Source organism: Sus scrofa, chromosome 15 (genome assembly GCF_054392235.1).
Source record: "Sus scrofa isolate SSC_HxYL_T2T_F1_AM1 chromosome 15, Sscrofa_HxYL_maternal_Yorkshire_Landrace_v2.0, whole genome shotgun sequence".
Lineage (NCBI taxonomy): Eukaryota > Metazoa > Chordata > Mammalia > Artiodactyla > Suidae > Sus > Sus scrofa.
This window is the reverse complement of record NC_139397.1, coordinates 119,750,912-119,773,329: the sequence shown is the minus strand read 5'-3', so window position 1 is coordinate 119,773,329 and position 22,418 is coordinate 119,750,912. Positions and strand designations below refer to the sequence as shown.

The 22,418-nt window shown below is 38.2% G+C and overlaps 1 protein-coding gene and 1 long non-coding RNA gene across 10 annotated transcripts in view; both read left to right on the top strand.

Annotated features, from left to right (window-relative positions):
- Positions 1-22,418, top strand: part of LOC146396078 (uncharacterized) — a 1,511,729-nt gene that overhangs the window by 24,815 nt on the left and 1,464,496 nt on the right. Inside the window, exon 2 of the long non-coding RNA XR_014828936.1 lies at positions 3,958-4,094. This is a non-coding gene — a long non-coding RNA (uncharacterized LOC146396078). The remainder of the gene's footprint in view (positions 1-3,957; positions 4,095-22,418) is intronic.
- ALS2 (alsin Rho guanine nucleotide exchange factor ALS2) overlaps positions 1-22,418 on the top strand; it is a 72,420-nt gene that overhangs the window by 4,149 nt on the left and 45,853 nt on the right. For 5 of the 9 annotated variants that reach the window (XM_084998350.1, XM_021076185.2, XM_021076179.2 and 2 more), the window contains 5 exons: positions 8,292-8,371; positions 9,627-9,781; positions 14,156-15,075; positions 18,222-18,579; positions 21,581-21,749. Coding sequence is in view for 7 of the 9 variants with exons in the window: in XM_021076185.2 (XP_020931844.1) it covers positions 8,352-8,371; positions 9,627-9,781; positions 14,156-15,075; positions 18,222-18,579; positions 21,581-21,749 (1,622 nt within the window). In the remaining 2 variants the exon portion in view is untranslated. Of the gene's footprint in view, positions 1-8,291; positions 8,372-9,626; positions 9,782-14,155; positions 15,076-18,221; positions 18,580-21,580; positions 21,750-22,418 lie in introns of those variants that run through there. The other 4 variants (XM_084998349.1, XM_021076183.2, XM_084998347.1 and 1 more) reach the window with 2 other exon arrangements.

Here is a 22,418-nt window from a genome sequence, read left to right as displayed (position 1 = left end):
TATGTTAAATGGTTGAGTAATGAATAGTAAATTCAAGAACTGATCCCTAATGTAACCCACAAGTTTTGAAACAATGTTTTCATTCCTAATCAAGAATATCTTTACTATAATTTTCAAAATACCCCAGAGCAGTATGTTTTGGCATGTATACTCCCTGTTCGGTTATGTGCTCCCTTATTGACCTTAAGTGCTAGATATTATTGATTGGTAAAATAAGCCAACATACTCTGAACTGTATTTCTGTAATGGCGCCTTTTTTTTTTTAAGTGACCATTTTAATAAAAGAGTAGTAGCAAAATATTAGAGGAATAAATTATGTCAGTAATACACTACCATTTAATAACAGGCATAAATTGTTGTAGTACCTTGCCATTGAGATTCAGTTGCTAGTATTATAATATTCATCAGAATATTTTGTGTGAATTTTAGTATTTCCAAAAAATGCATTTTAAAGAGATATGCAGTGGGTGCAAAAGGGAGTAAAGGGGTTTCTCTGGATGTTTATTTTACCATGTGTATGCCCCTCTCCCATGAGTAATATCCATTAGAGGATTCCCAACAATCAGAATAGTGCAGTTTTAGTAGATTTCAGGGTGAAATTAGCAGGCTATTAAACAAACAAACAAAAATGAGAAAGAGAGACTATGAAGCCGTAGTGTCTCTGATTGTACCCCAAACTGTCTCCATGTACTAAGGAAAAAAGGATTATTCTTTCCTGGGTCGTCTAACATTTGTCAAGTGACATGAATTAAAACCATCTTCCTTGTTGTTAGGAGGTACCATTAGCAAGTTATGTATGAGAGTTTCTATTATGAAAAGACACTTTACTTTTGTGTCTGATACTGAGTTTTATAGCAGGGACTGGAAACCTTCTGATCATTTGGTAGTCCGTGGACTGAAACTTAAAGATCAAGGGTGTTCTTCCTAGTGGGTGCTGTGGATACAAGAGTGTACCAATGAATAAGTCATGGTTTCTGGTCTGCAGGAGTTGATAATATATTTTGAATCAATGACTTAGTAAGTGCATCATCCCATTAGTTACATTATAAATAGTAAATACTCTCCAGGCCAGTCTCCTGACTTTATTTAATGCATTAATTTACTGAATTCTTGAAATTTGGGTCAGGTTTTAAGGGGCTACTCAGCTCCCATAGTGGTATCAGGCAATGCCTCCAGTGCAGCATTTCAGGCTGAGAGGGCTGGGATTTGAAGTCGCCTCCGTCTTTGACGGTGGTTGGCTTGTCAAGACCTCACTGCAGGGTGAGTGTTCCTCAGCCTTCAGCGGTGGTGGGTAAAGCCTTGGGTGGCAGGGTATCCAGGAAGTAGCTGTTGTTGGGGGTATAGCTTAGCTGTAAATCAGGTGTGTGAGTTAAAAGTTGCCTTAATCCATGTGAAAACATATTGATTGAGCCTTTTAGAAGCAAATATTTATTAAGCATCTACCATGTATAAAATTCCATAGTGTCTTCAATTATGGTTTACTGCATTCACTGTATAAACTCTAGTTTATTACATTGTAAGAAAACGCAACCAAGCCAGACTGTTTATTTCCTTATTTTATTAAAGTATAGTTGATTTACAGTGTTGTGCCAATTTCTGCTGTACAGCAGAGTGACCCAGTCATACATATATATATATATATATGTATATTTATATATACACACACACATTCCTTTTCTTATATTATCTTCCATGATAGTCTATCCCAAGAGACTGGATATAGTTCCTTGTACTGTACTGTAGGATCTTATTGTTTATCCATTCTAAATGTAATGGTTTGCATCTACTAACTCCAAACTCGCAGTCCATCCCACTCCCTCTCCCCTCCCCCTTGGCAACCTTAAGTCTGTTCACTGTGTCTGTAAATCTGTTTCTGTTTCATAGATAGGTTCAATTGTGCCACATTTTAGATTCCACATGTAAGTGATAACATATAGTATTTGTCTTTTTCTGAGTTACTTTACTTAGTATGATAGTCTCTAGTGGTATCCATGTTGCTGCAGATGGCATTGTTTCATTCTTTCTATGGCTGAGTAGTATTCCACTGTGTGTATGTACCATGTTGTCTTAATTCATCCCTCTGGATGGACATTAGGTTGCTTCCGTCTCTTGTCTATTGTGAATAGTGCTGCTATGAAATAAGGGTGCATGTATCATTCTGAATTATAGTTTTGTCCAGATATATAGCCAGGAGTGGGATTGCTGGATCATGTGTTAGTTCTATTTTTAGTTTTCTGAGGAACCTCTGCACTGTTTTCCGTAGCAGTTGTGCCAATTTACATTTCCACCAACGGTGTAGGAAGGTTCCCTTTTCTCCACACCCTCTGAGCATTTGTTATTTGTAGACTTAGTAACGATGGCCATTCCTACTGGTGTGAGGTGGTCCCTTATTGTAGTTTTGATTTGCATTTCTCTGATAATTAGCAATGTTGAACGTCTTTTTTTGTGCCTATTGGCCATCCGTATGTCTTCTTTGCAGAAATGTCTATATAGGTCTTTTGCCCGTTTTTCAGTTGGGTTGTTTGCTTTTTTGTTGTTGAGTTGTATGAGTTGTTTGTATATTTTGGAGTTTAAGACCTTGTTGGTTGCATCCTTTGCACCGGTTTTCTCCCACTGGGTAGGTTGTCTTTTCTCAAATCAGACTTTAAGGAGAAAGTGTAAACGACTGAAATCTGTAGTAATTTTGTATCAGATTCACTCTATGTCCAAATTCTTTTTTAAGGCACTACGATACAATTTGCTTCTTTATTATGATTTTTACTGTCTTCCTACCTTAATGTTTTGTCATTCTGAACTGTAATTGTTGCTATTATTTCACTGTTGTATTAATCAATATACTTATTTTAAACCAGTGAGACAGGAGGATAAAACTAGAAGGGCCTAGCTTCGCTAGTTTTTAAGTTTGCTTTCTCATACCTTGAGGGTCCTGACTACTTAGAGCCATCATTCTAGTCAGAAACACAGAACACACTAAGGAGTATAAACTCTTTAAGGGCAGGAACATTTTTTTTTTTTTTTGTCTTTTTGCTATTTCTTGGGCCGCTCCCGCAGCATATGGAGGTTCCCAGGCTAGGGGTCAGATCGGAGCCATAGCCGCTGGCCTACGCCAGAGCCACAGCAACTCGGGATCCGAGCCACGTCTGCAACCTACACCACAGCTCACGGCCACACCGGATCCTTAACCCACTGAGCAAGGGCAGGGACCGAACCCACAACCTCATGGTTCCTAGTCGGATTTGTTAACCACTGTGCCATGACGGGAACTCCCCATTTTTTTTTTTTTTAATGTAGGCCTGGTCTGTCTACAGATATTTATTGAGAACTTGTTATAGTTCAAGGCTGTTAAGCAGCTGAGCCATAGCAGAGCAGAAGATGTTTTTGACTTTGGTGGAAGTTTTAGATTAGTTCCATACCTGGAATGTAATAAGTGAGAAAAATACATGTGGTTTTAGTTGTTTCAGTTTAAGCATTTTAAGGTTTGTATACTTATGACTTACAAATTTACCTCTCACTAAATTAAGGCAAGAAGGACTTTATTCAGAGAATAACGTTTACTAGATGTGAATACCTAGACTCCTACATGACTTAATTTGGTCTTTGCATTTGGGATAATAGTCTACTAACACATTTCTGGTCCACATTAAATTTTTTTTATTTATATTCTGCCTTGTTCCTAAAAGGATTTAAGCAGTTTACAGACAGGTGTAAATGTGGCAAAATAAAACAGAGAATGGATGGAGCCAGGAGTGAGATTAGAATCCCTGGCACACATACTGTGAAGTCCTCATCCCTTACAGGTGCCATCACTTGGGACTCTTACTCTCCCACCACAAAATCTGTAATTCGCCTATATCTGTACCTGTTGTTTTGTTTCTTTTTATTTTTTAAATTATTTTTAATTAATTTATTCATTTATTTATTTATTTTGCTTTTTAGGGCCACACCCATGGCATATAGAGGTTCCCAGGCTAGGGGTCTAATTGGAGCTGTAGCTGCCAGCCTACACCAGAGCCATAGCCATGCCAGATCTGAGCTGCTTCTTTGACCTACACCACAGCTCACAGCAATACCTGATCCTTAACCCACTGAGCAAAGCCAGGGATCAAACCCGCAACCTCATGGTTCCTAGTCAGATTTGTTTCCCATGCGCCATGATGGGAACTCCTTGTTTCTTTTTAAAATGTGAACCTTTCCTCTTGTGAGGGATTAGTCCACCACACACGTGTTCTGGATGCTGTCCTCTTTCACTTTGTGCAGGCTTTTGGTTCTCCGCTCTGTCCTTATCTCCCTTGCATCTAGTATCAGTGTTATTGTCCTGCAAACACGTTCAACTGTCTCATCTCCACTCGTCCCAGCTTCCCCTACCCCAAACACACCCTTGGCCCTCACATTTTCTCCAGCTACTGCTCCATTTCTGTTTGCCATATCAACATTAAAAAAGAATCATTTATACCAACTTTATTTTCATGTCCTTGCCTCCCATTTGTAGTCAGCCTACTCCAGTCTGGTTTTCAGTCCCCATCTGTGTTGACCAGTCCTTCCTGCTAGAAACACTCTCTGCGTTGCTTTGGGGGCCCACATCAGACTCATATATTTCTTCCACCTGTCATGCCACTTCTCACCTCAGTCATCTTTGCTTGTTCCTCATCCTATCCAAGCAACTTACAGCTTCATTCCCTGCATCCCTTTCTTTTAATGCACACTCCAATGATATTATCCATTGCCTTGATTTTAGATGTTGAAATCTATATGTCTTCCCATGTTTACATCAATAGCTGAGACCTTTCTTCTGCTCGCTTGATATGTACCCTTAGATTTCTCACAGGCATCTTAAATTTATTTATTTTTTAAAAATCTTGTCTTATCAGAATCTTACCTTCCACTTGAGAATGTTATCCCCTCACTCTTCATTTAAGTAAACGGTACCACTACACCATGACAAAATATATGAAGATGTACACTAAGGGGATAAAAATTAAATAGCATCACATTAGTCCAGTATTTGCTGTTGGACAAGTTCAGGTCAGTTTAGATCTTGCCACCAGAAGACTTAAATGAAAAAATTTTTCGTTTTCAGAGTTTTTTTAGACTTCACATTTCTGGTTCCTGTATCATGGACTCATAGACAGTTTGTAGCTTTTCTTTATAGCAAAAATTAGAACATCTAGACCAGATTTTTTTAGGGCACTCCCAGATCATGGTATTAACACCGTATCTGCTGCATATACAAGATAGCTCGTTTCTCTGTTAAATGTAGCAGGAAGGTGTGCATCCACTGGGATCTGAAAGTGGAATCAATTCATTAACCAAGATTTGCTTTTTGTTTTAAAGGGTCATCTCAGAGTTTAATTACTCTACATTTCACTGTGAGGGAGATAGTGATTTGAAAGATGGAGTGATATACTTTGAAATGAATGTAGCTTTGTTCTGTGGCGCATAGTACTTCATAGTTGCAGGGGATGCTAGAGTCTAGTTTGCTCCTTTTACACATGCACGATCTCCGGAAAGGCCATGTCAGGCAAAAGAGGACCCCACATTTTCCAACTGTATACATCACACAGCTTCTGTATCAGAGTAGTTAATACAATAAAGGTTATGAGGGATGGTTACTATAACAGAAGGAAGGAAGTAGAGTACAGGGATCCTGACCTGCAAAGCTCACCTGGGGAGAGATATCCCCAGAAGAAGCCCTGTGACGAGGCAGTTTATAACTATTAAAAATGTTAAGCCATGAAGTAACATAAAGAAGTTTAAATGCTATTTGAATGGCCAAGGGGGGTCTGATGATCTCCCAGAGAGGGGATTAATTAGGAAAACAAAATGTTTTTGTTTACTTTTTCTGTTTGGAGACCTAATTGAGAAGCAATGTTAAGTATTTAACTGGAGTTGGTAAATGCCACATATTTAAGTATGTGAGGTAAAAACTTGATAACATAAGCTTCCCATACTTAGGTGCAGTATTCTTTTTTTGTTATGTTTCTTTGCAGTCATTTTCTCTTCTCTCACTGCCCTATTTGAGTTTCAGGCCAACATGTTGTAGAAGTCAAATATATTAAACTCAAAATAAAATGAGGTCTATAAATACCAATAAAGAAAGATGTCTGTGAAATAATATACTAGCTTTCTGTTGCTGTTGTAATATTGCTACAAACCTAGTGGCTTCAAATAACACAGATTTATTATCTTAGCATTCTTTAGGTTAAAAGTCTGACACAAGTCTTGCTGGGCTAAAATCAAGGTGTCAGCAGGGCAGGGCTGTCTTTTCTTTTCTTTTCTTTTCTTTTCTTTTCTCTTCTCTTCTCTTCTCTTCTCTTCTCTTCTCTTCTCTTCTTTTCTTTTCTCTTCTTTTCTTTTCTTTTCTTTTCTTTTCTTTTCTTTTCTTTTTTCCTGGAGGCTCCAGGAGAGAATCCATTTCTAGAATCCACTTCTACATTCCATGATGTGTGGCTGCCGCCTCCTGTCTTCAAAGCCAGCAATTTAGCAGTTCTCTAACCCTCCCGGCATCATCACATCTCTTTCTGGAACTCTCTTCTGCCTTTCTCTTCCACTGTTATGGACTCTGATTACACTGAGTGCCCCTGGATAATTAGGATAATCTCAACTTAAAATCAGCCGATTAGCAGCCTTACTTCCCCTTTGCCATGTAACTAACATATTCACAAGTTCCGGGTATCAGGACATGGGCATCCTGAGAATCATGGACCTGCCTACCGTGTGTAGTAAGTAACAAAAGATGGTTGCCAGACAGTCTGTAGAGTTTTCATTCCATTTGGATCTGAAAAAAATGAGTGGTGATGAGAAATCACATGGTGTAAGGTGTCACTGTAAGAAAACTTTGTATTCAAAACTATGACATTAAAAGAGAAGAAAGGTTGGCTTCTTCAGTCACTTTGCTAAAAGATTCTCAACAGTTTTGATTGCCAGGCAGTGGGACACTATTCAGAGTCCCCGATTGTGAATCAGTTGCATGAAGTGGGCCTGTGCACTCCCACACCCTCCCCGAGGCCTTCTCGGGTTTCTGCTGGGCATTGTTTAACTTCTCTTAAGGGACCAGTTACTCCTTGATCTCTGATAGATAAGCTCGGATTCGGCCTGGCTTCAGAACATCTCTGTACACCAGGAAGTGCACATTTTGCTCTAAGTTAATTACTATCCCACCCAAAGTATAGTACCACTTAATAATCATCATATCTATTACATGAATAGTATTTATTAAATCTATTCAGATATATCTTCCATTTGCATAGTACCCTTCATCCATCTTCAAATGATTCAGAATCTTTCTGAAAGAAGCATTAGGTAGAGAGTAATTTCCTCCAGATATACAGATGGGAAACAGTAAGAATTCACAGGCAGCCTGGAATAAGCAGATGGGTCTTACATCACACCTGCCGGTATGGGCTGTTTCCAGTGCACAGTGACCACACTGTATCCTTTTGCAGAAAAATAATAAATTTGGCCACGCACATCTAAAACCTCATTGCCCTTATTTTCATGAGTTTTGGTGCCCTTGCAAATGTGAATTTCTTAGCTGAAATGCATTGAGCATTTCGGTCTGCCTATTTCTAGCTCTTACTTTTTCAAACACTGAGTTTCTGAACTGATAGGTCATGATTCTTGTCCTGTTATTTTCATAGAGCTCTTTACAGTTAAATGGTAGATTTTAAAACAGATATTTCAAAATTCAGAGTTCTTTCTTCCTGGATTATGGTTTTGAATTGAGATTGATTTAGGGTAAATACTGGTAGTTCAATAAATAAAAAACTTTGTCTTAATGATATAATCTTGTGTGTGTGTATTACCAAGAAATGTAAATTAAAATTGAACATGATACATTACTGAAGACATTTTAAAAATTCATGTTTACTTGATTGGTATTTAAGTGTTCGTATGTTCTGGGAGCATTTGAAATGTAGCCTTAATGTGTGTGTAGTGAATCCTTAACACATTGAGTTTTCAGATTGAACTTCCTTCTTTATAGTAAAAAACAAACCAAAGGAATCTGTTGCCTGACAAAGTACAGCTAGGTCACAGGTAGTCTTTTCTCACTTTGACATTACATTTGATGATCAACAGGCATTTTTATAAGCTCAGTGGGCAGGCTCAGTCTAGAGATTCGTCTTTGGCAGGCGTGCTATGAAATAGTTTAAATAGTTTTGCTGCATATTTACTGCAGCGAATGTGCACTTGTTGGAGGGCTGCCTTTTTTCCTTCTTTTTTTAAATCTGACGGATAAAACAGCAAAGAACTCTTTCACTGCTCTTTGTGCTTACCTGTGTCTTGCCATTTAGGACTTTATGTACCTTTCGCAGAGAGGGAATGATTTGGTGATGGAGTGCTCCCGCTGACCGATGGACTCAAAGAAGAGAAGGTAAAACCTTTTTTTCCTTCTCCCCTATCCTTGTAGGAAAACACAACAGACAGTTCCACTTATGTGTAGCTTCTCTTCAGTTTGGTTTTCTTGTTGATGGTTATTAAGTAGAAATAGTGAGATTTGTGTTGACTGGTAAAGAGAGAGATAACAATAGTAAAGCTTATTACTGCCACACTTTGTTGCTCGTTCATTTCTTGTGCTTATGAAAAGCACAGAATGTCTTCATTTCATCATTTTAAAGCTTTGAAGCTGTTTTTTTCTCACACATAATTTCAGGTCTTCAAAAGTAGCCTTATTAATTGTAATCATCATCTATCCATAAAAAACTAGTCATGAATGATAATTTGAAAGGAGGGTTAAGTTTTTGGCATCCCTTTTGTAAACCATGGCTATGCCTAATTACAATTTGAGGAATATTATTTAGCAAAAGTAGAGACAATTCTAGACATTATAAAATAGAGAAAATCCAAAACAAGTTTCTGTACCTCATTAAAATACTGGCATCAGTGTTCTAGAAAAAAAGACTATGAAAAAAAAATATGGCAACACAAAGGCAAACTTTATGTAAGGGAAACTCAGAGTATGTTAATATGGCCTTTTCTTGGAAAGAGAGGCAGTTAGGATACGGTCATTATGCAGCTGTGTGTTTTATGTTCTTTGAACCAGAGTCATCAGATGGATAAAATTCTTTAGCTAGAAAGAAAAACCATGAAGGATTTTACTGGCTTGTTACAAATTTAATTCCTACACATTTAAGTAAGAATTATAGAGCATAAACTCAGTATCAAGTGAAATGTGAATCCCTCTTCCTTCTGTCTTTCTCATGAAATGATTTTTTTTTTAGCCAAATTAAAAACTAAAATTTTAAAATAAGACTCCAACTTGGGACATGTTATAACTATAATATCTAAACAAGGAATCGATGAATTGAGAAATTAGAATCTTGAAATTTTGTGTTGCTAAATCAGAAAACTTCAAAAAAAACCCCAGATTTTGTTTGCTTCTTAAATAGAGATGAGTAATTTATGGGTTTAGTAATTTGTGGGTTTATCCTTAGATTTTTTAAAATATAAATAGTTGTTTTATCTCTATTCCTGTGTCATAACCAAATCATAAAATTGATGCTCAGCTCTCTGAGCCCATCACCCATGTACTTACTGGTAAAAGCTACAAACCTCATGAAAGTATTAAGAACAAAAGATACAGTTCTGAACTGCAGGAACAATTAAGCTATTTCGCTTCATGTTTGTAGCTCACAAGAGGCTGAAGGATCCAAAGAAAGAGGCCTGGTCCATGTCTGGCAGGCAGGATCCTGTTCTGTAACACCAGAGAGATTGCCAGGCTGGACAGGAAAGACTGTTCTTCAGGCAGCCCTTGGAGTGAAACACGGAGTTCTTCTGACAGAAGGTATGACAGAGAATGGCTTAGCAAATACTAACTGAAACTGACAAATGTCTGAGAGTGTAAGAGCAGGTAAGTGAGTTACTGAATGAATACCAGAGGTTCTTAATTAACTTTGTAGGAGCTTATGCGCTTTTGTTTTTAAAATATGTCCTTAGTCCCTTTATCAGAAATCAGATCCTTAACCTGGTGCAGCAGGTTAAGGATCTGACAGTGCCAGAGTTGTGGTGCAGGTTTCAGCTGTGGCATAGGTTCGATCCTTGTCCTGGGAACTTCCACATATCATGGGTGTGGCCAAAGAAAGAAAAAAATCAGGTTCTTAAATTTAAGATGTACCATAATTAGAATAAAAGGGAGAATTATATTTTAAAAAAATTTTATAGTGATAAGTACCTGAAAAAAAATAGATTTTTTGAAAGATTACCTATTTCAGAGACCCTTTTGCTATACCTTTGTTCATTGAAAGTATCAGAATAATAATGCTAATAATAGCTCATGTTTATTAAACAATTATATATGCCAGGCACTGACTAAGCACTTACATCTTACATGTATTATCTCACTGCGTCCTCATAGTCACCTTATGCTGTAGCTGCTGTTATTATCCCCACTTCACAGATGAGGAAGCTGAAGGTCAGGGAGAGTAAATCATTTTCCCAAAGACACACAGCTATTTAAAGGGTCAGAGGCAGGTTGGGAAACCAGAGAGTCTGATTTCAAAGTCTCCTTTTTAAATCACTTGGCTATACTCTCTCAGTACAGTTTTTCTCAGGCATAAATAACAGCTCATAAGAACAGGCAATAAAATCTATAAATCTATATAACAGAAACATAGGCTATAATTTATAGAGAGAGCCGCCGCCTTTAATTTTGATGGCATTTTACCAACTCAGCCATGGCAAATTTGATTTGGGTCAGAACTACCATCAACCTAATTCATAAACTTCTACTCTGTAAGCATTTGTAAAGTATTTAACAGTGCTTTGGTGTTTTCCTTGTAGGAACTAAGGGAAGACAAGTTCTAGGAAACAGAGCTTAAAATTTGACCATAGTGGTTTTATGGGGTGAACATGGATTTCTTTCTAACCTCTTTATTATTATGTCACTTTTATTATGATGATACATAATACTATTACCGTAGGTCAGAATTTGGGGGAAAAAAAACACCTTATTTTTAAAATGTGAACTATATTCAATATCTGCCCTGTGGGCTTCAAAATCTGTAGTTCTCAAGCATATGTGTGTATATATATATATATATATATATATATATATGGTATGTATATTGTTATTGTTGTTTTATCAGCTCTTCAATAAGATAGTTAGGAATCCTTTGTGAACATGATGTCTTCAACTTCTAGCATCAAACCTAAAAGGCTGGGACAACTGAGGGAAAACTTTTCAAAAATTTATAAATAACCTATGTTCATGTTTAAGCAGTTTGTAGAATTCCCAGAAATCCTCAGAGGCCACTCGAGGAAGATGGAGATCAGCTTTATTACGCCGGCAGGTCCATGGGGAATCGCTTTCCAATCATGGACCCCAAACAAAAAGGGGAGATGCATTTATAGTGCTTGCTTACGTGTCTAACATGCCACATTAATTTTGAGTTACATACAGGATACAGAAAGATGTATAGCTGTACAGAATGCCTTATAATGTTACTTGAATGATTAACTTCAAGTACAATCTAGCTATTTTTGAATTTCTTTAGAACAGTCGGGGCCCGGAGTTTCTCAAGTCCTAATGACTTTGTTTTTCTGAGAGCCCTCGTATGAGTCACCTCAAGTTCACCAAGATGGACTGTGGCAGCAAGATGGCTTCACTCTTGCCAAGCTCCCTATTCCCTTTTCCAAACCCTACAGTGTCCTGGTTTAGGTGTCAAAATTACAAAAAAAAAATCTCATCCTATATAACTGTGTAGCTTGAAATGGCACAAATATCTCCAGTGCTTTCTTCTCTAAGTGGGAAAATAGCACGGATTAAACACTAGAAAATTTCAAGTTTCTTTGTCTCTGTTCCATTTAACCATTAGTTCATAATTCAGTGAGGTCACCTTATTCATTCACCTTTTTTGAGGTATTCTAGGTTAAAAAAAATATGTCAAAACATTCAGTTCTTTGCTGTTTTGCTCTAGAGAGAATACTCTTCTAGAATAATCTCAGTTGAAAGTGTAGGTGAGCTGTTGCAATTGTATTATATCACTTTGGAAGAAAAGTTTAAAAGATCTCAAGCAGTGAACTTTTTTTCTCCACAGTACTCTTTGCAAATTAGAAATTCTCCAGTAAAAGCTGTATCTTCCCTCTAGCCACTATTGTGTTTTTCCTTACATAAATGTTGTGGTGAGTTAATTTGAGTGTTATAAATGTATCTTCAATGTATAATAGGCCGAAGATGAAGTATACTTTTTTGTTGTTGTCTTTTTGCCTTTTTCTGGGGCCGCTCCCATAGCATATGGAGGTTCCCAGGCTAGGGGTCTAATCAGAGCTGTTGCCGCTGGCCTACACCAGAGCCACAGCAACGTGGGATCCGAGCCATGTCTACAACCTACACCACAGCTCATGGCAACACCAGATCCTTAATGCACCGAGTAAGGCCAGGAACCGAACCTGCAACCTCATGGTTCCTAGTCGGATTTGCTAACCACTGAGCCAGCCACGACGGGAACTCCGAAGTATACATTTTTTTTCATCAGTGACTCAATTGCTTCTTTTGTTGGGGGGTAGTACTTATTTCTTAATTAAAAAAAAAAAAAAAGGAATGAGTCTTTGGTCATGTAGGAAAGAATGGATAGTAGGCTTGGTTTAATATTTTTCAAAACTCATGGCCAAGTCTTTGTTCCATTTGAGTTTTTTAGCTAGCATAGATCATTTGCATATGCCCCCCCACCAGTTCCCACACGCCTGTGCCGAGACCAGCTCAGCAGGTGAGGGCTGAAGAATGGGTGCTGTGAAACTTAAGAAAAGGTTAACATAAAACAAGACACGGGGGACTCAAGGTCTCAGGTACTAAGAGCCCTGTCTCAAGAAATCACACTGTTTTTATTGTGCTTTTTAGGATTACATCAAGTGAGGAGGGGGTTGTATGTGCAGTATATAGTTCTTTTATTATTTTTAAAGTCACATAGATGGTAGCTGGTTAAGCTTTTATTCTGACCTTTAGGCATTTAACAGTCATTAGCACTGAGGAAGCTTGGCGTTAGTTGTTTATTCAGAGCATCTAGAGAATCACCATTGTGCCTCTCAGTGCCTAGGTTTGCACCTTGTGCTCCTTACTCATGCATATCCTGCTCATGACCCCTCATAAGCCCCCTGGGGCCGTGAGGCTCCTCTTTTTCTTATTTTAACAGGACATATCATGCTGTGCAAGCAGTGTGCCAATCTGCACAGGTCCCGCATGCCTAGACCAACGCATTTTGTCCTCATTCATCTGACCATATGAATAACTTCTACCTTTTGGTCTTTGTTCTTAAGCTTAAGTTATTTACCAGCACTGCGACTGTTTTTCAAGCAGGACAAGATGGAGTTTTCAGCATAGAAAATAGAAGCAGAGAGGCTAAGAAAAGATGGTAGAAACATGTCTCCTGACACACCTGCAGTAAGACTTGATAGCACACCTGAACACACACATAGGTGATCATCCTTCATGTACCTACCTCGCTGCCTTCCATTTTAATTTTAAAGCTACCCAGCCACCGCTTCATTAGTTGTTTGCTTTGGTTATTTTGTTTTGGTTTGCTTTTTAAACAAAATGGCACCTCCGAAAGGCTCTCGTTCCACAATATATATCACGTAAAATATTTTTGAATTATGCATAACATGGTACACACCGTGAAGACAGCCACGTCTTGTTAACATTGGTGATTTCAGTCCAGCCTGGAGGTAGAAAGCTAATTTCATGGTTTTGGCCAAAGCGAATCTCTAATATTGTTGTGCCGTTGCATACGTCTCTGTTGCTCTCACTTATTCAGTTGTAGTGAATGTTGTAGATGTTAGCAAAGGTGTCTGCTTGATCTGTTTTGGTTTTGAACTCTTGGAATCATCTTCTGTAGCAGCCTATGATGATAGCTATTCGTAACGGATTGATACTAGGAATTTGTAGGATAAGGCTGAAGGAGAGGAGCATTACCCTTCATTTGACGTAACCTCCCGCAATTTGTAGAAATTGTCACTGTATGTCCCAGGGTCAAGAGATGTTATTTGTTAAAAGATCAATCAATGTGGAATGCTGTATGCTTGAACCAAGTTTCTACAACTGTGCTTTTGAAAATGAAAACAAGAAATTCTATGTTGTTAAACCTAGAGGGGACTAAAAGCTGAAAAAATTTCTAGTTAATTCACTCACTTTTTCTTTTTCGTTTTTTTTTTTTTAAACCTTCAGATGGTGAGGTCTACAGCTTTGGGACTCTTCCCTGGAGAAGTGAACCAGCAGAGCTTTGTCCGAGTAGCCCCATTCTAGAAAATGCCCTGGTTGGGCAATATGTCGTTACTGTGGCAACAGGGAGTTTCCACAGCGGAGCAGTGACAGAAAGTGGCGTAGTGTACATGTGGGGGGAGAACTCTGCTGGCCAGTGTGCGGTAGCGAACCAGCAGTATGTTCCAGAACCCAATCCTGTCAGCATTTCTGATTCTGAGACCAGCCCTTTGTTAGCAGTCAGGATCTTGCAGTTGGCATGCGGCGAGGAGCACACTCTGGCACTGTCCATAAGCAGAGAGATTTGGGCCTGGGGTACCGGTTGTCAGTTGGGTCTCATTACCACTACCTTCCCAGTGACAAAGCCACAAAAGGTGGAACATCTTGCTGGGCGAGTCGTGCTGCAAGTCGCCTGTGGTGCGTTCCACAGCTTAGCCCTGGTCCAGTGCCTACCTTCCCAGGACCTGAAGCCGGTGCCCGAAAGATGCAACCAGTGCAGCCAGCTCTTAATTACGATGACTGACAAGGAAGACCATGTGATCATATCCGACAGCCACTGTTGTCCATTAGGTGTGACCCTGTCAGAAAACCAGGCCAGCACTGCCATCACCCCCTCCACTGAAACCCTCGACAGCCAGGGAGAAGTATTTGAGAATGCTCTCACGCAGAATGCGCTGCCTGCTGCCACCGAACTGAATGTTGGAAATGATCAGACCACGAGTGTTCAGACCATTTCCTCCCCACAAGACGACATGGGGACAACTGAAATTCCTCCTGCAAGAAGCTCACCACCATACCCTGACCCTCAGGCAGTAAATGAATACGTGCAGTCAGATCATTCAGTAAGAGAAAACTCAGAGAATGGTGAAAAGCCAATGCCATCTCAGGTACCTGCTAAATTTTATAATATAAAGGTGTAAGTAGAGTTGAACATAAGAGTTTTTCTTGAGAAACTTTAACATGCCTCAGGGTTGGTACTATTTTTTTATTTTTTGAGTTTGACTATAAACCTGTTTTATTGTGGAAGCCCAGATAAGAAAAACCCTGGATTAATTCAAAATTGCTCTTTATGTTCAAATCCTGACCCTTTACGATGTTGAAAGATATTGTGGGCTTGTTTTGTTACGTATCAAAATCTCCTTTTTTCCGTCATACATGGGTTAAGGTGGGCTCATGAAGAGTCTAACATGACTATATATTTGCAAAGAACTCTCTGATCTGTATTTGTAGCACCCTTCAGATCCGATAGAGAAAAGTCCTTTCCTTCTTCATCAGGGAAGGTTGCTATGTGGCAGATCCCTCGTTGGAGGCAGACTAGACCTTACTGGCATCACACATGGTTTGAATTCGTTTCATTTATACGAGTGGTCCTTATTTGGAGCAGGGTTTAATATTTTCACCTTATTTATTGATTTATTTATTTATTTATTTATTTTTGTCTTTTTGCTATTTCTTTGGGCTGCTCCCGCGGCATATGGAGGTTCCCAGGCTAGGGGTCCAATCGGAGCTGTAGCCACTGGCCTACGCCAGAGCCACAGCAACGCGGGATCCAAGCCGCGTCTGCAACCTACACCACAGCTCATGGCAACGCCGGATCGTTAACCCACTGAGCAAGGGCAGGGACCGAACCTGCAACCTCATGGTTCCTAGTCGGATTCGTTAACCACTGCGCCACGACGGGAGCTCCTATTTTCACCTTATTTAAACAACTTGTGTTTGAAAACTTGTAGTAAACAGAAAAAAGTTACTTATCAGGGGCATAGAATGAAGTTTGTCCCCTGTCTAAAACAAATTGTCCTAAAGGATACTCGGTTTTTTATTCTTAGTGTTAAGCTTTTGCTTTTACCAAAATTCTAAGAAACAAATCTAAACAAAAACGTCTAATCATAAAAGCTGCCCTGCGTGGCGTTGTTTTCAGGTTTTTGAAAACACAGCCTCTCGATTCTTCATCACTGTTGTTCACACGTTCAGAATGAGAACATGACTTAGAGGTGTTTTTAGAAACAGTTTTTATTTCACAGTCCACTCACTGAACCTTGTAGATACTTGATTTTTTTTTTTTTTTAAGCTGTTCGGAGAAAGAAGAAATCTAAACAAAGCAAAAGTAATAATTTAACAGGACTTGTACATGCTTTTTAAAAAGTTAGACTTTGACGATTCAAAAGCCAAATTAAAAAGTCATTCATCTGATTTATTTAACTTGAAGTTAAAAGTTTGTTGTATACAGTTCATTGGATTAACAGATTGTCATCATTGAAATTGCATTTTCCTTTGGACTTAATTGGTTAAACATTTAAAGTTTGGTTTTTTTTTTAATCTATGCTAGTTTTGGCAGTGTGTGTTTAACTAAATTTAATTCCATCTTTGTAAATAGTGTTTCAATCATACAGCTAATCATTAGGAATTTATGTGGCTTAGGATGAGTTTTTTTTTCTTCTAGCCAGATGTAACTGAAAAAATATCTCACTTTTGTGAAATAAACCAAAGTATTTGGCAATGAAGCACATATCTCTATTGAATTTTATTATTGGTTGATTGGGACTTCTAAAATTATGTCTTTCATCAAATTGCTGAGCATGTCTTTTTGTTTATTTATTTTATGTATTGCTAAATATAACTAAATAGAGGAGCCAGTTTGAACAGTAGTTTAAAGTTTATGTAGAGTTTTGTGATATCTCCACCTAATGATAAGAACTCCCTAAATTAGTCACCCCTAAATACTGTCCCTGCTTCTTTTATGAGCCTTTGTAAACAGAGGGTGGAAATAGTGACGCTAGTTCTTCCAAACAAGTTGTTATGGGAACTGTGTCACCAAGGAAGTGATAGACTTTGTGTTTATCTTGTATGTAGTATATTTGTTTATTTTGTTGGATATTTTAATTAAAGACTCAGACAGAAATAGCTCTTCTGAACTTAGTATTTAATTCAACAAAATGTATCCAGGGCCTACTACATGTCAGGCACTGTGCAGAGAACAGGAATTATTTTAAGAAAATCAGAAGCGCCCCCCTCCCCCCAGAAAAAGAGAAAATCAGAAGCCACTGTTAAACGTTTTTTTGATTTGGTTTTCAGTTTAGAACAAATTGAGAAATGTGTATATACCTTTGGGATATTTGGGTAGCATAGAAAACAAAGTTTTCATTGTGACCTAGGGTCTTAAGCCAAAAGCTTTCTTGTGTGTTTAGTGGGTACACATAATGACTTTCTTTTTCAGTAAACAGTAGTACTTGACCGCTCAGAGTAGGTTTTAACTGATTTTTCACCAAGATATTAGGAAACGCTAGTTGGCTTTCTAATATAGCTCTGAAGGACACTAAGAACATTGGATCCAAATGTTTAATGATTAACCTATCACATTCACTCAGTGTAGTGAGAGCGAAGGTAATGCTTCAGTTCACCTTGCCCCTGGGTCATGGAGAATAACTCATTGATGTGTTGTTAACTCTTAAAAGGACTTGAATTTCAGAGCATAATTTGAGGGCTGATAGTTCAAAGGTATAATATATTTTTCTGCCTATATATTGCCATATATAAATTTCCGTATATAAAATGTTTTAGGAAAAGCCTTTTGTTCTTAAAATATATTTTTTCTTGATTATTTCTTAGTAGCAAGTTGTGTAAATTTTCCTAGTAGTGATCAATAGTGAAACTTGCATTTTTTTTTCAATAGTCTGTCCAGGACTATTACTTCATATTAAAGGCTATGGTTTCCATACCTTCCCTCCCTTCTCTCCTCTACTGTATTTAATTTTATAAAAGTAGCTGGAGCCTATTTTTAAATACCACGATAAAATACCACTCAAAAAAAAAGGAGATACTTTTGATAAGGAAAGTACCTGTATTTGAAGCACTCATTTCCATATAATGTGTTAAATCCATGACCACAAAGGCATACCTTTAGGTTGGAGATAAAGAAATCTGTTATTTTAGATTCTTTAATTCGCAAAAATGTTAGATGTTATACTTTTTATTGATTGTTTGTTGTATGAGGGATTACATTTATATATATATATTTTGTGTGTGTATATTTTAGCCTCTTGTAGAAGAAGCAATTCCTAATCTTCACAGCCCACCAACCACAAGCACTTCAGCCCTAAACAGCCTAGTGGTCTCTTGTGCATCTGCTGTTGGTGTGAGAGTGGCTGCTACCTATGAAGCTGGGGCCTTGTCTCTTAAGAAAGTGATGAACTTTTATAGTACAGTCCCTTGCGAACCCGGAGCTCAGGCAGGCAGTAGTTCCATGGGCCCTGAAGGTCTGAAAGATAGCAGAGAAGAACAGGTTAAACAGGAATCAATGCAAGGAAAGAAGAGTTCAAGTCTCGTGGATATCAGAGAAGAAGAATCAGAGGGAGGCACCCGAAGACTCTCCCTCCCTGGATTGTTGTCACAGGGTAAGGAAATAACCAGCTTTTGTGAACTGACTTTTTTTTGGCCACATCCATGGCATGTGGAAGTTCCTGTGCCAGGGATTGAACCCTTGGCACAGGAGTGATCCCAGCCACAGCAGTGACAATGCTGGATCCTTAATCTGCTGTGCTATAAGGAACTCCTGTGAAGTGATGAATCCAAGATGCTCCTGACATCACATGCTATGTTATACTAAATTGGCTTTTTTTTTCTTTTTTCTTTTTATGGCCGAACCTGCAGCATATGGCAGTTCCCAGCCAGGGATCAAGTCAGAGCTATAGCTACTGGCCTACACCACAGCCATGGCAACACCAGATCTGAGCTGCATCTGTGACCTACACCGTAGCTCGAGGGAACTCTGGATCCTTAACCCACTGAGTGAGGTCAGGGATCAAACCCACATCCTCAGAGAGATAGCATCAGGTTCTTAACCTGCTGAGCCACAACAGGAACTCCTAAATTCACTTTCTTAATTGCTAAAGCTAATATATTCAAATGTCAAAATTTATTTAATTAAAAGAAAGTTACATATTCCTTTGCTTTAGAAATAACTTATTAGACCCTCACTTTTTCATGATAATCTGCTTCTGCTTATGAACCTCATTGTGAAGCTTATTTTACTGTTCTGGAATGTTGCATTAGCCTCTTTCTTTCTCTCTCTCTCTCTCTCTCTCTCTTTTTTTTTTTTTTTTTTTTTTTTTTGTTGTTGTTGTTGTTGTTGTTAACCTCGATTTCTTAGTTGGGATCTGTACTCCACATAGATGAAGTTGCAGAGGTGATCATTGGTTAAATGAGGAATTAATGTATTTGACCCTAAAGTGAAGGTGATTTTAAGCTTCAATACGAGAAAACCGCATTGTTTGAAACCATTAGCAATAAACTTCTTGGAATATTGAGAATATTACACAGTTGGTTCTTCTACATTTCTCACTCAGTTCAGGAATCACAGTCATCTAGACTTTTGGTTGTCAAAATGTGGCCTGCAGATCAGCAACATCAATAGGATCTGGGAATTTGTTAAGAGAATCAGGAGAATCTCAGGCTCCTCTCCAAACTCATTGAATCAGAATATACAATAAAACAAGATCCCCAGGTGATTAGAGGGCTCCTTAAAATTTAAGAAGTATTGGATTAGATCAGGAATTGGAAAATTGTCCTGTAAAAAGCTAGAGAAATATTTTATGACTTGTGGGCCATACAGTCTCTATTACAACTGTTCAACTTTGCTTAAAAGCATTCATAGACAGTACATAAATAAATGAGTAATATTACAATTAAAACTTTAGTTACAGAAATAGGAGTTCCTGCTGTGCACAGTGGGTTAAGAATCCAACTGCAACAGCTCGGGTCGCTGTGGAGGCACGAATTCGATCCCCGACCTGGTGCAGTGGGTTAAAGGTCTGGCATTGCTGCAGCTGTGGCATAGGTCGCAGCTGCAGCTTGAATTTGATCCCTGGCCTGGGAACTTCCATGTGGCATGTATGCTGTAAAAAACAAACAAACAAAAAAAAACCAAAAAAACTTTAGTTACAAAAATAGGCAGTGCACTGTGTTTAACCTATGGCCTGTAGATTACCAACTCCTGGTTCACACCATTTTGTGCAAGGCTCTAAAGTTAGGAATCGTAGACTGAAGCTTACCATTTCTGCTCTGCTCCTATTCCCTATACTTGTTCTACTTACTGCTGTCCTTCCTTCTAATTCTCACTGCGGCCAGATTGATCTATGCAAGTGGAACCCTAGTCCTGATTAGTGTGTGTGTGTGTGTATCCCATGAATTCTTTTAAGTCTGAATGAGAATCATGGGGCAATATTTTCGTACTCTGAAATGCCCTTTAGCATTTTCAGAAGGTCTGTGAACCACATGTGTGAGATAGAGATTTTTGTCATTGTCATTGGACTGTATGAAATATACAGTCCTACTGACAGACTTACTTCCTTAAGTTAATTTTGCTTAGTAACCTAAAATATCTTTAGAAAATTTTTCCATGTATTCTTTTTCTCTCTCTCTTTTAAAATTACCTGGAATACATCTATGAGGAAACTTCACGTAGGTTTATTTGAGTCTCTGTGTGTACAAGTGGATGGTACACTCACCAGAAAAGATTTTGATGTTAGCCAGTCATGATCGCTTTTTTGTGGCCCACAATTTAGTACCAAGTGACTAAGTCAACACTTAGTGACATTTGATGATTTTCTTCAAAATATTTCTTGTCACCAAACTGATGTATAAGATTTACACAGTGTTATATGCCTTTGTTATAGTTTGAAACACTCTAAAAGATATCAGTATTCTTTTTTTAAAGATTATTAAATTCTCTATAAACTAATTTAAAGTGGGCAGGCAAAATACAAAAAAAGCTTTTTAGCACTTCCCCACTATAGAAACTTTAAAATTTTATACCGAAAATACATTTTTATTATAATATTTACATTTGAACTTAGACCTTAACTTAGAAAGGCTTAACTATTAACTCTGCTTTGAAATGGGAAAAATATTTGTCAGCCTTGATGTTATATTTTGTTAAGCATATTCTTTAGGATACAAGTTCATAGGATGCTTTTTAAAATTGAAGTATAGTTACTTTATAGTATGGTGTTAGTTTCAAGTGTACAGCAAAGTTATGCAGACATCCTGTATAACATAAATGTTATCCAGAAAAGGATTCTGTGGCCAAAAGTTTGGAAGTAGGTAGGGCTGGGTGGAACCAACTTAAACAGGGCTTTAATTGCAGGACTTGTCAGCACTTTTAGCAGCTGAAGTGTGTATGAATCTCTATGGGACAGGGAGTGGGAGGAGAGAATGTAATAGGCAGTATTTACCAAACTCATTTGACTACTTAATCCCCATTTTTGCAGAGAACCTGTAGAATATGCTTCACAAATACCGTTTTAGTGTATTTCTTTGAAAATCAACAGTTTATCAAAATGATACCTTTTTCCCAATTGCATCTGACTCCCTCACCCATCTCTGGTTTGTTTTCAGTTTCCCCCAGGCTCCTGAGAAGGGCTGCGAGGGTGAAAACGCGAACAGTGGTTCTGACCCCTACTTATAGCGGAGAAGCGGATGCCCTCCTGCCTTCTCTGAGAACAGAGGTGTGGACCTGGGGGAAAGGGAAGGACGGACAGCTGGGGCATGGTGACGTGCTGCCCAGGTGAGTGCCGCCAGTGTTCACTGGTGGGAATTGGCTTAAACAAATAACCTCTCTTCTGTGAAGGTCTCCAAATCTCCATTAAGTCATAGAGGAAATCTGGTCCCTTCTAACTCTAGATTGTTATACACCATTAACTCTGATTTAAAAAAAAAAAAAAAAAAAAGCCAAAGCAAACAAGGGGGAAAAAAAAAACCTTTTCATTCTTCGTCTTGAATTTGTCCCTAACAATAAGGGACTTTGGTATCCATGTGAACGTTCGACCTCTTCTTTGATGTTTAGTCATCCTGAAATACAGAAAGGGGTGTTTGGTATAAGATTATATCTCATTGGAACATTTGAATGGCTCAAATTTTTACCTTACAAAAAGCCACCAATTTTACTTGAAAGATGTCTCTATGCTGCTGCCAGAATAACTATAACCATGATATTAAACCATGTCTATTCATGTCCTTCATTGAAAAACTGTTGTTTAAAAGGAACTCATGATATTAACTGTAGATATTTGTGAAGGTGTGTAAATAGAATGATTATCTAAAACAGCCGCTTAATATAGATGTCTCGTTCTTAGCAGAGTGAAGGTAACCATGTCTTAAAAAGAAAGGCAGCACCTCTCTATGGTTAGATTTTATTGTGCTAAGTAAAATCTACCATAAGAATCATTTAGTTGCT